This window comes from Prionailurus bengalensis, chromosome A2 (genome assembly GCF_016509475.1).
Source record: "Prionailurus bengalensis isolate Pbe53 chromosome A2, Fcat_Pben_1.1_paternal_pri, whole genome shotgun sequence".
NCBI lineage: Eukaryota > Metazoa > Chordata > Mammalia > Carnivora > Felidae > Prionailurus > Prionailurus bengalensis.
The window spans coordinates 153,842,891-153,856,954 of record NC_057348.1 but is presented as its reverse complement, the minus strand read 5'-3'; the positions used below and the strand labels follow the sequence as shown (position 1 = coordinate 153,856,954).

The 14,064-nt window shown below is 45.4% G+C and overlaps 1 protein-coding gene across 1 annotated transcript in view; it reads left to right on the top strand.

The window, feature by feature from the left end:
- The window catches only part of HIPK2 (homeodomain interacting protein kinase 2), a 189,780-nt gene that overhangs the window by 135,829 nt on the left and 39,887 nt on the right, over nucleotides 1–14,064 (top strand). Inside the window, 3 exon segments of the mRNA XM_043589702.1 lie at nucleotides 964–1,126; nucleotides 4,470–4,596; nucleotides 5,552–5,673. Of these exon segments, the coding sequence (XP_043445637.1) occupies nucleotides 964–1,126; nucleotides 4,470–4,596; nucleotides 5,552–5,673 (412 nt within the window).

The following is a 14,064-nucleotide window of genomic DNA, read 5'->3' as shown; positions in this document are numbered from 1 at the left end:
AGGACACTTCATGGTGGATTTTCAAGAACTCCATGGTTGAGGCCGCTGTGGCTTTCCTTTTCCTTGACGCTGGTGTCAGCAGCATTTTTAGACTTGACTGTCATAACTAGGGTTCTGTTTTGATTCACAAATGGAGGAAGAAAAAGAGGGAGAGAACTTCTATTTCGTGTAACTCGGCAAGAACGAGAAGAGCAAAAGGGAGGATGAAGAAGGTTAAAGAGGATGTGTGTGTACACACGAAGATGGCTAGTAATTAGCTCTTCGCCTTGGCAGATTCCCGACCTGTCCTCCCTAAAACTTAACACCTTTGACTCGTAAACAGGGACAACTATCCTGTCTCCCTCCTGCGGGTGTTGTAGGACTGAGTGAAAGAGTGCTTGCAAGCAACTGCCACACTTCTCAATAAATGTTAACCACTATTATCCGTTATTACTGGTATTACTGTTCCCGTTACTGTTCCCATTACTGCACTGGAACACGTGCAGTTCCAGTGGGGACAGAGAGTGCCAACTGGGTCCGGATACGGGTTTGGCTGGTTCCTCGGCTGTCCCCTAGATGGCGCTGGTGCCCCAGAAGCACAAGGCGTTGTCTTTGGTAAGGTGGAGGCGGGAAGCTGCTGTTTAATGTTCCCGGAGTAAACCATAAACCACCCCGAACGCTGAGAATGATCAGTGAAGTTGGTCCAGCAGATCAGCGATATGAGGAAATGCAGCGAGAGCCGTCAAGTCTGTTGTGCTATGGAGAACCTTTGCCCATCCTGGGGGAAATTCATCTGAATAAAACTGACTTGAGCAAATGCAGACTTCGCATGAGAAATCCAGGAAATTTAGACCTAAAGTTAAGTTTTCCCAGTGGTCTTGTTTACTAGATTAACTGTTCTCTCCCTTTCTCTCCATCTTTTCCCCCCTTATACTGCGTTACCCTCTTCTCTTTCCCTTATGCCTCTGTCTTTTGCATGAACAGCGTCAAATCATGTTTCCAGAACATGGAGATTTGCAAGCGTCGGGTGAATATGTATGACACCGTGAACCAGAGCAAGACCCCTTTCATCACGCATGTGGCCCCCAGCACGTCCACCAACCTGACCATGACTTTCAACAACCAGCTGAACACTGTCCACAACCAGGTGAATGGGGAGCGAAGGGGAAGGTGGGCCAGGCTGACCGTGCATCAGGAATTGTATTTTCCCACCAAACCTAGTCCGGAGGCCAAATTCCTCCAGTATCATATAGAAGAGACAATATGCACAAAATTCCTCTCCTGTCATGTTTAACTATGTAAGAAAGTGTTTGCTTCCACGGTTATTTCCTTTGAGAGACCCAGGGACCCTGTAAAGGTACTCTTTCTGAGGTAGTACCTCTTAGTGTTTCCCTTGGTCCTGAGGTGGGAATAACGTAAAGTCTCCTGCTATAATCCTTTTATGCCTGACATGTGCCTGGTAAAGAATTCTAGCACTGGAAGGGACACTGGCGGTCACCCCATTCGGGTCTCTCCCCCTTGTCCCCACACTGCTGGGTCCACATGATCTCCTTTCAGGACAGATAAAAGCTGTCCTTTCTCCAAGTCACAGGGAAAATCAATTCATCAGTCTGTCACCAGAATCCCAGCAGCTGGAATCAGAAGGGACCAGGAGAGTAAGGCTTTTTTCTCACAGATACCCAACTTTTTGAAAAAATTAGCAGAACCCCACACTTCACATGCTGTTTAAAATAGGGGTAACATACTTACCGGAAATACTTACTCGTGGAATAATTTCCAAATCCTAGTCTGGGCTGCCTCTGCTATTTAAGACACTTTTACTTTTATTCCCAAATTCCAGTCTTATCACTTCCCCAAAGAACTAACTGCCCCTAGATTTTTCCAGCCTTGGTATCAGTCTGCAGTGGCCACAACACTCCCGTGTGTGTGTGTGTGTGTGTGTGTGTGTGTGTGTGTGTGTGTGTGTGTTCTAGAGGAGGAGAGGAGTGTATATGTTCTAATCCCGAAGTATGAATACCTCCGCCTGGCCATCCACTCACTTCTCTGTCACTGAAGAGGCACCGACCCCAGCTTCCAGCCTCTCCTCCCTCACGTCCCCTCTCTCCTAGGCATCCCTCTCTCCCCCACCTAAACTCCAGGAGAGGCCACGTGGAATGTGCCACCCTCGGGACCACTCGTGTCCTTAAAGCTCTCCTTAGAGAGAAGAGCTTGTGCTCTCTAGGACCTGGAGTCCAAAGAAACAAACAGTCCCTCCCAGTGCCTGGCCCTGCACTCAGCCTAAGGTGTCCACAGCCAGACATATGCGCGCCTTGACAAAATACCACCACAGTTTTGTCCTTCAGCACCAGAACCCCATCACGTCAGCTGGCAGTTGGGTTAATATTATAAAGAAGTTCATCTAAATTGACGGTGTCGGGGAGGGTTTCAGTGTGGAGCACACGGGCCCCAGGCGAGGCCTTGAAGCAAGCACAGAGGCTTGGAGAGAATGTGCTGGGAGGATTTGTGTGAGTCTGCAGGGCCTGTGCTCTCCGGCTGGTGCCATGAGCACAGAAAGCAGAGGGAGGTAAATTTGGAAGGGAACGTTGGCCAAACCCCGGGTAAGGAGTGCCAGACCCAAACGCGCGTATAGTGTTTATTAGACAGTAATTGGAGATTTGAGGGCAGAGGTGACAACATGCACAAAGTAGTCTTTTGGAAAGAATGTTCTAGCCTCAGTGCCCAAGAAGAACTGGAAGGGAGAAAGCGGAGGCCAGAACTTCACTGAGCAGAGCCCAGCCACCAGGGGAGAAACCCTGAGAGTCAGGTTCCAGGGACGATTGGAAGAAGGCAGGCGTAGGGGAGACAGAAGAGTTGAGGACCTGCATGGGGACCTGGAGGGTGCCGGTCCCCAAACAGGGAAGCTCGGGGCACAAGCCGGCAGTGGGAGATGGGGACAGGGCGAGGCTCCAGGAGAGGTTCTCTGGGCAGAGAACAGAGAGGAAACAGTAAGAGAACACAGACGCCGGCCTACACATGGCGCGCACAACCCAGAGGCCCAAAACCCACTCTTTGTGGCAATTTGTATTCTAAAATCCAAACGTGTGTGCTCCATAATTTAGTGATTACTTTCAAGCAAATTAATTTGCTTAACACTAACATTGGGCATAAAACCTAGGTACAAAAAAAAACAAAAACAAAAAAGCACATAAACTGAGTAGCCTTTTTATCCAATCTGACATGTGTACGTACCCTTCTTAAAACTCTACTTCTGTACTTGTCCAGGATGCCTTGTGGCTCTTCCCTCCTCGTCCATAACCTCTAGTGGCAAAACCTGTGTTAGGCAATGTTGAATTCGATGACCCCGGTAACCTCCACCTATCTTGCTGCAGGATCCGTGTGAAGAAGCTAGAAAATTCCCAATTTAGAACCGATTTTCCTTCTGTGGCCTTGCTTTCCATGGAAGTTCATTCTCAAAGAGGCAGGAGAAAGAAAGCACATGATTTCAGAATCCATTTAACCCTCTCCATTTAAGTTCCCCTGAGCCGTCGGCGTCTTTCCTCTCTGGCCTCCAGCCTATGAAGCCGAACCAGCGTAAGAAGGCCCCAAACTCCAATGAGAAACGCCAGGATCGGTGTGTCCCTCTCCCTGGCTGGCTGTTAACGTAGCGCGTTTATTTGCAGTAACCTGTTCCGCAGCCATCTGAGGGTATCTGTGAACAGTGCTCGCCTCAGACCTGAGCGGGAAGGCCCCCTTCCGAGGCCCACTTCAGCCTCCCTCCATGTCTGTGTGCTTCCGTGCCAAGCTCTGGGTACCCAGGACGCTGTGCCCGCAGAGGCCTCCTCCTGGCTCTGCCTCCCAAGTGTGGACAGCACCGCAGGCCCCAGGGAAGGGGGGGTGTGTGGACAGAGCTTAGAGGTGTGGGCTGGCAGGCCCATGTACGTGCACCGAGAGCCCCCAAGTCATGGGACACAGCTGGGTCAGGAAGAGAAGGCAGTCAGGGGGTGAGCAGCAGCCAAGGGATCCAAGAGTCCTAAAGTCAAACCCGGCCTTCCAGGTTGTTGGAAGGTAGAAGGGCAGAACATGAACGGTTTCTGGCCTGATTTTTAACTTTGCAGTTTGTAGACTTAGGGCACGCAAGCAAGCTTCCGTTTGCACTCTGGTCCAGGCCCCACACAGGTTAGGCATTGGCCCGAGTATAAGCACCAAAGGGGATGCTGAGGTGAATGTGGCTGCGGGTGCCTGCTTTTCCCTGAGCCTTCAACTGTGTTTCCACTCCCCTCTGTTTTTGCTTTTTTGGCTCTTGGTTTTTGTTTATTTGTTTACTCCTCTTTGAGTTCATTTATTTGATTTAGACTCGCGTCTCCCAACATGCCACGTCCCTCATTTTTTATTTTTGTTTATTTTTTGTTCAATCCCCATCATTCCTTTAGGCTCCCACCTCCACCAGTGCCACTATTTCCTTAGCCAATCCCGAAGTCTCCATACTAAACTACCAATCTGCACTCTACCAGCCCTCAGCGGCGTCCATGGCTGCAGTGGCCCAGCGGAGCCTGCCCCTGCAGACGGGAACAGCCCAGATCTGTGCCCGGCCTGACCCCTTCCAGCAAGCTCTCATCGTGTGTCCGCCCGGCTTCCAAGGTAAGGCTGAGCAGACCCGGCCCCTCACCTGCTCCTTCCTGTTCCACCTCCAGGGAACCGGCGTCCACGCCTTTCTGTCACGCCCACCTCCCTGGACTAAGGCTGAGGCCAAGGCCCTCTTCATTTCCGAGAGAGCACTGGCATTGCTGAACGTCAGGGTCCCTCTCCTACTCTGGCCAGCCTAGAAACAATAGGACTTAGGCTTCAGCACCAAGTTGTTTTTCTCCCCACCTGCTGGTGTTTTTGTCCCAGGCCAGCTGTCTGTAAATACCCACGTTGTCTGTGTTCTTCTTGTTAGGCTGATGTCAGCTTGTATTTCCTCCAGTGAAATGTCCTCGGGGCTTGCCACTCTCTGACAGCCAACTGGGTCCAGTTCTCATGAAGAATATGAATCTGTCCGAAAAGGACCTCCCACGCCTGTCCCCCAAATGATTCTTTAGTCATGCACCTCAACACTCTTCTCCTGAAAGTTCTAAGAACCAGCCAGGGTTGACTGTGTACAAGGTCTCAGGGTCTACGGAAAGCTCCGTATCTGTTCCCAAATGTGACACCCTGTGGCGTGAGCCTGTGTGTGGATGCTCAGTTCCAGACAGAGGGCTTCCAGTGGATTCACAGGCTATTCCCCGACACCCCTGCTTTGACATACACCAGTGTATTTCCATGTCAGAAGCTGTCTTTCTGGTGTAATTTGTCAGCATAACCGTTCCGTCTTTGGCTTTACAGACTCCTTAATTTGACCTCCTAGTCTCCGAAAACATTCCAAGTTGGTTTCTGTGGCTTTAACATTTTTAAGTTGGAAACTGAAGGGGAGACTTGCAAAGGACCAGGTGATACCTGGCGGGGACTGGTGCGAAGGGGAGATGGGAGCGGACGCAGCTGGCTAGGAAGGTTCTCCGCGTCCGGCTGTTTGCAGCCGCTCACCAACCCCTCTCTCCCTTGCCGCTGTCCGGAACAGGGCTGCAGGCCTCTCCCTCTAAGCACGCTGGCTATTCCGTGCGAATGGAGAATGCGGTTCCCCTCGTCACTCAAGCCCCGGGAGCACAGCCCCTTCAGATCCAACCAGGTCTGCTGGCCCAGGTAATTCCTTCTTTATTATTACTGGTATTGCCATTATCCCTGTTAATGTTGTTCACAAAAGAGATATATCTCTGCTAATTCCCTCCGTGGTAATGAGTTAGGTGCTTGGACTCATTAGAAGATACCAGTAATATTCTGAATGATCCCTCGGTGAATCACCTCCCTACGTTATCTTGCTTATAATTCCAAGAAGAAATTTAGACATAGGGAGAGTCTGGGGAAATTATTATTAACTATTGTGGCTTTATCATGCAAATGAATATGGAAGACATAGGTTTTAATCCTAACTCTACTAATAACTGTGTGACCTCAGGCAAGTCAGTTAACATTTCTTTGCCTCAAATTTCTTTCTTACCAGATAGAAATGATTTTTTTTTTTTAGAGCCAAAAGGAGCCTTGGAGATGTATCTCCTTATTTTATAGGGAGTTGCAAAACCAGGATCACAGAAGCTGTGAGCTGGAACCTTCCTTATCTGTTCACAGAGGTACTCCAATGGTAGAGGGGGAGCACGAGAGTTGAAAGTGGTTGGAAATGCGTAGTAAAGCGTTGTGGAAGTTTAAGGTAACGTAGGGATGCAGTGATAACAGTAATCGATCCTTAATGGCACTTGAACAAATACATCATCATTATGCCAGACACTCTGTAACTGTTTAATTGATTTAATCCCCACAACAGCACGATAAGTAAGGCATTTGTCTCCAGTTGACAAATACGGAGAGCAGGCACAATCAGTGGCTCAGAGTCCCCCAGCAAATAGGTGCCAGAACCAGGACGCGAACCCTGGAGGTCGGATGCTGGCATCGGTATTTAGCCACCGTGCCACATTGCCCCCATACTTTCATTTCTATCACTGGGCGTCAAGGACAGCTTAACCTACATGTTGTCCGTTTAGAAGCACGTTTATTTTTAAATAAGGTAGGTTCCCAAAGCCTTCTCTCAGAGTGTTCCTACGGACACTTGACTTACGGTATCTTTTGTTGAATAGAAGTTTTTGGTTTGGGGGCACCTGGGTGGCTCAGTCGGTGAAGCCTCTGACTTGTTGGTTTCGGCTCAGTTTGTGACCTCACGGTTCATGAGTTCAAGCTCCACATCAGGCTCTGCGCTGACAGCACAGAGCCTGCTTGGGATTCTCTCTCTCCCTCTCTCTGCCTCTCCCCTGCTCACTCAGACGCACTCTCTCTCTCTCTCTCAAAATAAATAAACTTTATTTTTTAAAAAAAGAAGTTTTGGGGGTGCCTGGGTGGCTCAGTCTGTTGCGTCAGACTTCAGTTCAGGTCATGGTCTCACAGTTGGTGAGTTTAAGCCCCACAACGGGTTTGCTGCTATCAGGGTGGAGCGCATTTCAGATCCTCTGCCCACCTCTCTCTCTCTCTCTCTCTCTCTCTCTCTCTCTCTCTGCCCCTCCCCCGCTCATTTTCTCTCTCTCTCTCTTTCTCTCTCAAAAATAAATAAACATTTAAAAATTCTATTTTAAAGGGGTGCCTTGGGCGCCTGGGTGGCTCATTTGGTTGAGCATCCGACTTCGGCTCAGGTCATGATCTCGCAGTCTGTGACTTCGAGCCCCACGTCGGGCTCTGTGCTGACAGCTCAGAGCCTGGAGCCTGCTTTGGATTCTGTGTCTCCCTCTCTCTCTGTCCCTCTCCTGCTCATGCTCTGTCTCTCAAAAATAAGTGAACATTTAAAAAAAAGTTTTTGGTTTTAATTTTAACGTAGCTAAACTACACGGGTCTGTTTGGGCTCTCTTTTCCACTGGCCTTCCTCATCCTGCCGTCTTAACTGTGATAACTAACACCTGTCTTGCTGTCTGATTGGGAAACCCCTGTTCCTGTTTCTTTTTTCAAAAGTCCCCTGTCTGTCCTTGTCCCTTCACTTTTCATATGAATTTAAACATCACTGTTACAAACAAAACAGTCATTGGCTCAGAGTCGCACAGCAATTAGCAACTGTCTTCTCTTTTTTCTTTTCTCTTTTTTTAGCAATTATCTTTTCAAAACAGAAAACCCTGATGTGCATTTACTAGACTGAGGCTAAATCTATATTTACTTTAGGAAAAGCTGACATCCTTATGGCATTAAGTCATTTCAGGCACAAACACGGCATAACTGTATATGTTATCTTTCACTCTTTTTATTAAAGTTTTCTTCTGTTAGAACAGTTCCTAAATATTTTACAGGTTTTGCTATTAATAATTTTATTGATTTTTATTTTCCAAGTATTTGGTTTTGGTTTATAGGACTAAAACTGATTTGGGTCTACTGAGTTTGTTATCTGGAAGTCCTTCTAAACTCTGATTAGTTATGATTGTTTCTGGGAATTCCCTTGGATTTCTTCTATGGACCGTCTTACTAGCTTTGTTTCTTCCTTTACACTCCTTATTCTCCTGTGCTGCTAGCACCTCAAAACAATGATCACTAACAGTGTTGACACTGGACATCCTTAATTGGTCCCTGACTTTACAGGAAATTCTTCTAGCTATTTGCCATATTTGGTCTGCTGTCGATATCGGGTGGAGACAGCTTTCCCAAGCTTGCTAATCTTTTAATGAATACTGAGTTATGTCACACGTTCTTTCTGCATCTGTTAAAATACTTGTGTTTTTTGTTCATTAATCTAATTAATGTGACACGTTACATTAATAGGTTCTTAATGTTAAACTATCCTTATATTTCCAAGATGAGCTTTAATCATGTTCGTTTGATATGCTTGTATGCTTTCCAGTATTGGGCTGTTTGTAAATATGTGGTTAGTGTTTTTATTTCTGTGTTCAGAAGTGAGAAATGGCATATAATTTCTCTTTCTTATAGAATCCTTATCTAACTTGAGCATCGAGGTTACCCTGTCTCATAAAATGTGTTGGATATTATTAACCTCTTCTTCTGTTTCCTGGAACAGCTTATTTAAGGTTGATATTAACCATTCTTCATCCCTGTTCTTAAATGCAAATTGACTCCGCAGTGACCACTAACACCAGCTTCTGGTGGCACACCAAATTTTGTTGCGGAGGATTTATAAACAGAGAATCTTCTGTACTTAAAGCAAGCCTTTTCTTCCCTCTCTCACTGGTCCTCATGGCTTCTTTTTGCTCGCACGGTTTCGTAGTATGGAGTTCGGAAAAAGCCGAGAAAGATCAAGAGAAGGAACCACAGGCTCACTCTGGGGGCAGCATAGCTTGTTCGTACTTTATCTGAGTGGCAGAAACCCAGACCAGCCTCCCAGTGCTCCTCCTCTGTGAGCCAAAACCTAGAGAACTCACATGTACTTACAGATCTTTTTTCGTTGGCGCACCTAACCCCGGTAAGCCAGAAATCATTTCTGAAAGAAACAATAATTAGCATTCTTATTAGCTAACCTCAGCTTTCTCCGTTGTTCAGTTTGGTGCAAACCAACAGGCTCAGCATTTCTGAATTTGTTTGTGTTTTAATCATAGCAGGGAAGAGCTTTGCCTTTTTGCCCACTTGAAAAAGAGTCCCTAGAGTGCTGCAAATCTCCAAGCGGGCTTAACCCAAAGCTGTAATCCGGAGCGGGAATAAAAATTACATGTGCAAAGATTTTAGTCACTGCAGTGTTTATAACGGGGAGCTGCTGGAAGCAGTTCGAATGTCCATCAGTAGGAGATTTGTTAAATAAATGGATGTGTACACAAAATGGAATGCCACATAGCCATTAAAAAGGACACGGAACACCAATGCGCCCCCACATGCAAAGATTTCTTGTATTAGGTGAAAACAACTTCCTGCCCTATCCAGGATCACGTTGTGTCTTCCTGTCGGTTGGTTGCTTTTTCTTTCTGTTTGTCCCTTAATCCATGCCAGTGTGTTAGTGTAAAGGGGGAGCTCTCTCCTAGGTATTTTTAAATATCCCTTCAAAGGACAAAAGTAAGCTAACTTATAAAACTAGTATGGTGGCTATAAAAAAGCAATAACTAAACATTTAAACTAGTGCCTTCATTTTTCTCTGGGTAAATTTCTAGGTATCAGGCAGAGGCACCCCAGATATTATTCTTTACTTTAAACATAGCTGAAAAGTGGGCATCATTCTTTTTACAAATATTTAAACCTTAGGAGCGCCTGAGTGGCTCAGTTGGTTAAGAGTCCGACTTCGGCTCAGGTCATGATCTCCTGGGTCGTGAGTTCAAGCCCTGCGTCGGGCTCTGTTCTGACAGCTCGGAGCCTGGAGGCTGCTTCATATTCTGTGTTTCCCTCTCTGCCCCTCTCCTGCTCATGTTCTCTCTCTCTCTCTCTCTCTCTCAAAAATAAACATTTAAAAAATATTAAAATATTTAAATCTTTTCAAGGTTTTTATTTGTGAAGGTTTAGGAACGGAGTCATTTGAATCCATCCCACGTTAGTTTTGTTTGCTTTGCTTTTTCCTCCCCACCCTCCAGCAGCACCCCATGTCCTTTGAAGGGAAGCAGTCTCTCCGGGGTTCCCCAAGGATGTGTGCGTGGGAGGCCGGAGTGAAATCACACCCTCTTGTTTACATGATACGGGAGTGATCTTTACCAACCGTCTTGCCAGTCCCAGCCTTGCTGGTACTACCCACAGGGGGCTGTCCCCTCTGTCGTCCCATGCCTGGAGCCTGCGCTCACACCTTGACCACCATCAGAGATTGTGGATAAGTGGATAAAGGCAGAGAGATGGAACATACAGCTCTTGATTGAGACAGTATTGAATTTAGCTCACTTTTCAAGTTGGCAGGATCCAAAACCCCCTTGGACTCGCAAGGCTGGAACAGAAATTCAGAGCGCCCCCAAGAGGTGGAGGTTTGCCGTATCCTTCTAGACCCCAGCCTTTTGAAGGTCTATGCATGCTTCTAGTCCTAGCACCCGAATCCCTTTAAATGTCTCCCTGGAACCTTTTCAGCCGTCCAGATTACAAAACTTCAGTGCTTCTCATTCATCACCTCCTCTGGTAACATTTTCAGCAAGCAGTCCCTCCAGCCATTCTGTCTTGCTATCTGCTTCTGTCTTGCGTGGTGCCTGGGTTGTTAACGAATAAGGAACACTTTTTCATGTGACTTTTATGCCTTCACCACCAGCCCTGATCCTGAATAGAGCCATCGTTTCTGCGCATCCTCTCCATAAAGTAAGGTAGTACACTGGTGAGAACATGGGCTCTGAAATTTGATTGCCTGGAAGTCAGAGAAGCCAGTCCCACCACTTACCAGCTACATAACTGTAGGGAACCTACTTTCGAATTTAACGTTCTTTTCAAATTAACACATGTACCTAATTTTTAAAGTGAAATGAGTCCACAGACTTCTAAGAAAATGGTAGTTGCCTGCTCTATCCCACCCCCAATTTCCACTTCCCCCAAATAATTTTTAAACTCTTTTGTTTTGCTTGTTCATAAAGTTTATTTATTTTGGGAGAGAGAGAGTGCTCAGGAGGGGCAGAAAGAGAGGGAGAGAGAATCCCAAGCAGGCTCTGCTCTGTCAGCACAGAGCCCGATGTGGAGCTTCAACTCGTGAACCATGAGATCATGCCTTGAGCTGAAACCAAGTGTCAGATGCTTAACCGACTGAGCCACCCAGGTGCCCCAAGTCTTTTATTTTGTTATTTAACTCCCGTGTTTCTAAATAACGTGCTTAAACTGCTTGTTACTGATATTCCCATTTTGGGTATCAATGACTTCCTACTGTGGAAGATAAAGACTTAGCCCCCTAACCCACCCCAACCCAACAGCACACACACAGTCATGCTCTCTCTCACGCTCGCTCGTTGTCTCTCTTCCTTTCCCCCATTCTTACCATGGAAGTTTCTTATTCCACCACTCTGCATTATTTACATACTTACTACCATCAGTATTGTATAATATTCTCAGTTGAGCCTCACAGCATACTATGATTCTATTTCTTTTCCTAGACAACTTGTTTTCCCTGGAGTTGATGGCGGTTTCATTTTTTCATTTGGCTGGTTCCCTCTCTGTACATTTATATGCAACCCCAGATTCCTCCAGAGCCAGTCACGGTTTGGGTGTCTGATGTGTTGACGTGTTTCAGCTTATTGACAAGTTGTGTCTGTTGTTTTTTTCTCTTTCTGAGAACTTTTTGAGACTCTCCTTGTCCACGATGGTCTGAAATTTCATAACCTATATGCTTTCCCATGGGTGATTCTTTATACATTGTCCTGAACACTGTTTTTGCCCTTTCAGTATGGAAGTTTTTATTTTTCCTTCGTTAATTTTTTCCCATCCATTTTCACTCCTTCTTTGTGAAATTCTTCATTGGGTGTTGGCACTCCTGAATTGATCTAACGATTTTCATGTATCTCCCCCCACTCCCCACCATTTTCTCTCTCTATATTCTATCTGTGCGATCTTACCACAGTTGAGATTTTCTCAACTTTTTTTTAAAACCTTCTATGGAAGGGCGCCTGCATGGTTCATTCAGTTAAGCATCTGACTCTTGATTTTGGCTCAGGCCATGATCTCACAGTTCGTGAGATTGAGCCCCATGTCGGGCTGTGAGCTGACAGGGTGGAGCCTGCTTGGGATTCTCTCTCTATCTCTCTCTCTGCCCCTCTCCTGCTCACATACTCTATCTCTCTCAAAAATAAATAAACTTAAAAAAAAAACCTTCTATGGAATTAATTTGTTATAGTTCTCATTTCTAAGAATTCGTATTCTCTGAAAGAGATATGGATATATAAATATATATTCCTATATATGACCTTGTTTCATGTATATATATATACATATATATATATATATATATGATTGAAACAAAATAAACATTTTTTTTTAATTTTTTTTTTAATTTTTTTTTTCAACGTTTATTTATTTTGGGGACAGAGAGAGACAGAGCATGAACAGGGGAGGGGCAGAGAGAGAGGGAGACACAGAATCCGAAGCAGGCTCCAGGCTCTGAGCCATCAGCCCAGAGCCCGATGCGGGGCTCGAACTCACGGACTGCGAGATCGTGACCTGGCTGAAGTCGGACGCTTAACCGACTGCGCCACCCAGGCGCCCCAAAATAAACATTTTTTAAACTCTGTGTACAGTATAAATTTTCGGAAATTTTCTTCTGATTCCTACACTGTTTTTGTTTCCTCTGAGTTTCTTGTTTTGTTTTAGACTTTGATGTTAGAAGCTTCCTTTAATATCTGGTTATCGTTGGCTGTTCACTTGTATTTAAGACTGGAGCACTGGAAAGCTAATTTGAAAGCTGCAGAAGGGGCAGGACTGTTGAATGTGGTCTCTCTAGTCTGAGAGGGGTGAGCCCGTGATTGTCGTTGGCAGACTCCCTACTCCTCACATGTGTTTGTAGTTCTTTATCTTGGACTTGTGGGTTTTCCTAGAGAAGATCTTCCTGCCTCCTGCTTTGGCGGGGAGTGGGGAGGGACAGTGTAAGCCCTACATACCAGGGATCTGCAACCTGAGGGGTGAAGGAATCTCACAGTATAATATGCAGACTTGACCTTAGATGCCCCAGTCTTCTGACTCCGTAATTGCCCTTCTCTTTCCCAGCTTCCAAAATTTTGCTAATGGTTATTGTCTCCCCTGTTGTTTCTGTCCTTACGGATCTCTGGATTATGTTTTTATTCCTTCACTATCATTTCAGTTGGGTTTAGAGAAGGAGTGCAATAAATGTATACGTTTAATTTACTGCCTTTTTGGGTAGGTTATTTAGTTTCTGTGTAGTTCAGTTTATCCATCTGAGAAATGGGAAAAAATAATTGTCCTTAGCTCACAGAACTGGTGTTAGCATGAAGTGAGAAACCTATCTATGGTCTTAGCTCTGTGCTTGGCACCAAGAAGTATGGGCTGTAATCTTAAAAATGTATTACAAAGTAATAAGTTATAAACTATACAAGCGTATACAAGTCATTATACAAGTATGAAGTGTCATCTCAAATGAGTTGAACGTGTCCATCAGTGAAAGGGGTCAAAAACAGCCTTTACCCCGTCTCTTTTAGGTAAAATGCTAACATCCATTTTAGGGGAGTGGGGAAAAAAATGTCCTTAACTTGTTATCAAGACTTATTATTTAAAAGTGACAGTCAAAACACATGCTTTTCCAGAAAGCTGAAAAGAGTTTCAAAGTTGTCTAAATGTTACTGCCAACGAAATTGTTATTCATTTAACTTTTTGAGCTTGTAACTGTTTTAATTGATCGATTAAATTATTTTTCTGCTGTGTCTGAATTCAGTAAGCTTGAAATATAGTTAACTATAATTAATTGCCTTGGTAGGATTGCTTCTTTCATCTTACAACAAACATTAAGCACTTTCTGTATGAACTGTTGTCCCTAAGCTTTTTGCCTATATCAAAACAGATCAGTAAGCAAACAGGCAATGTAAAAAAGGTATGAGACCTCATGGGGCCTCCTCTGCACCATGAGAAGGATGGACCAGGTGAACCATCCACTCAGATCTAAAATGTGCTTTTGGG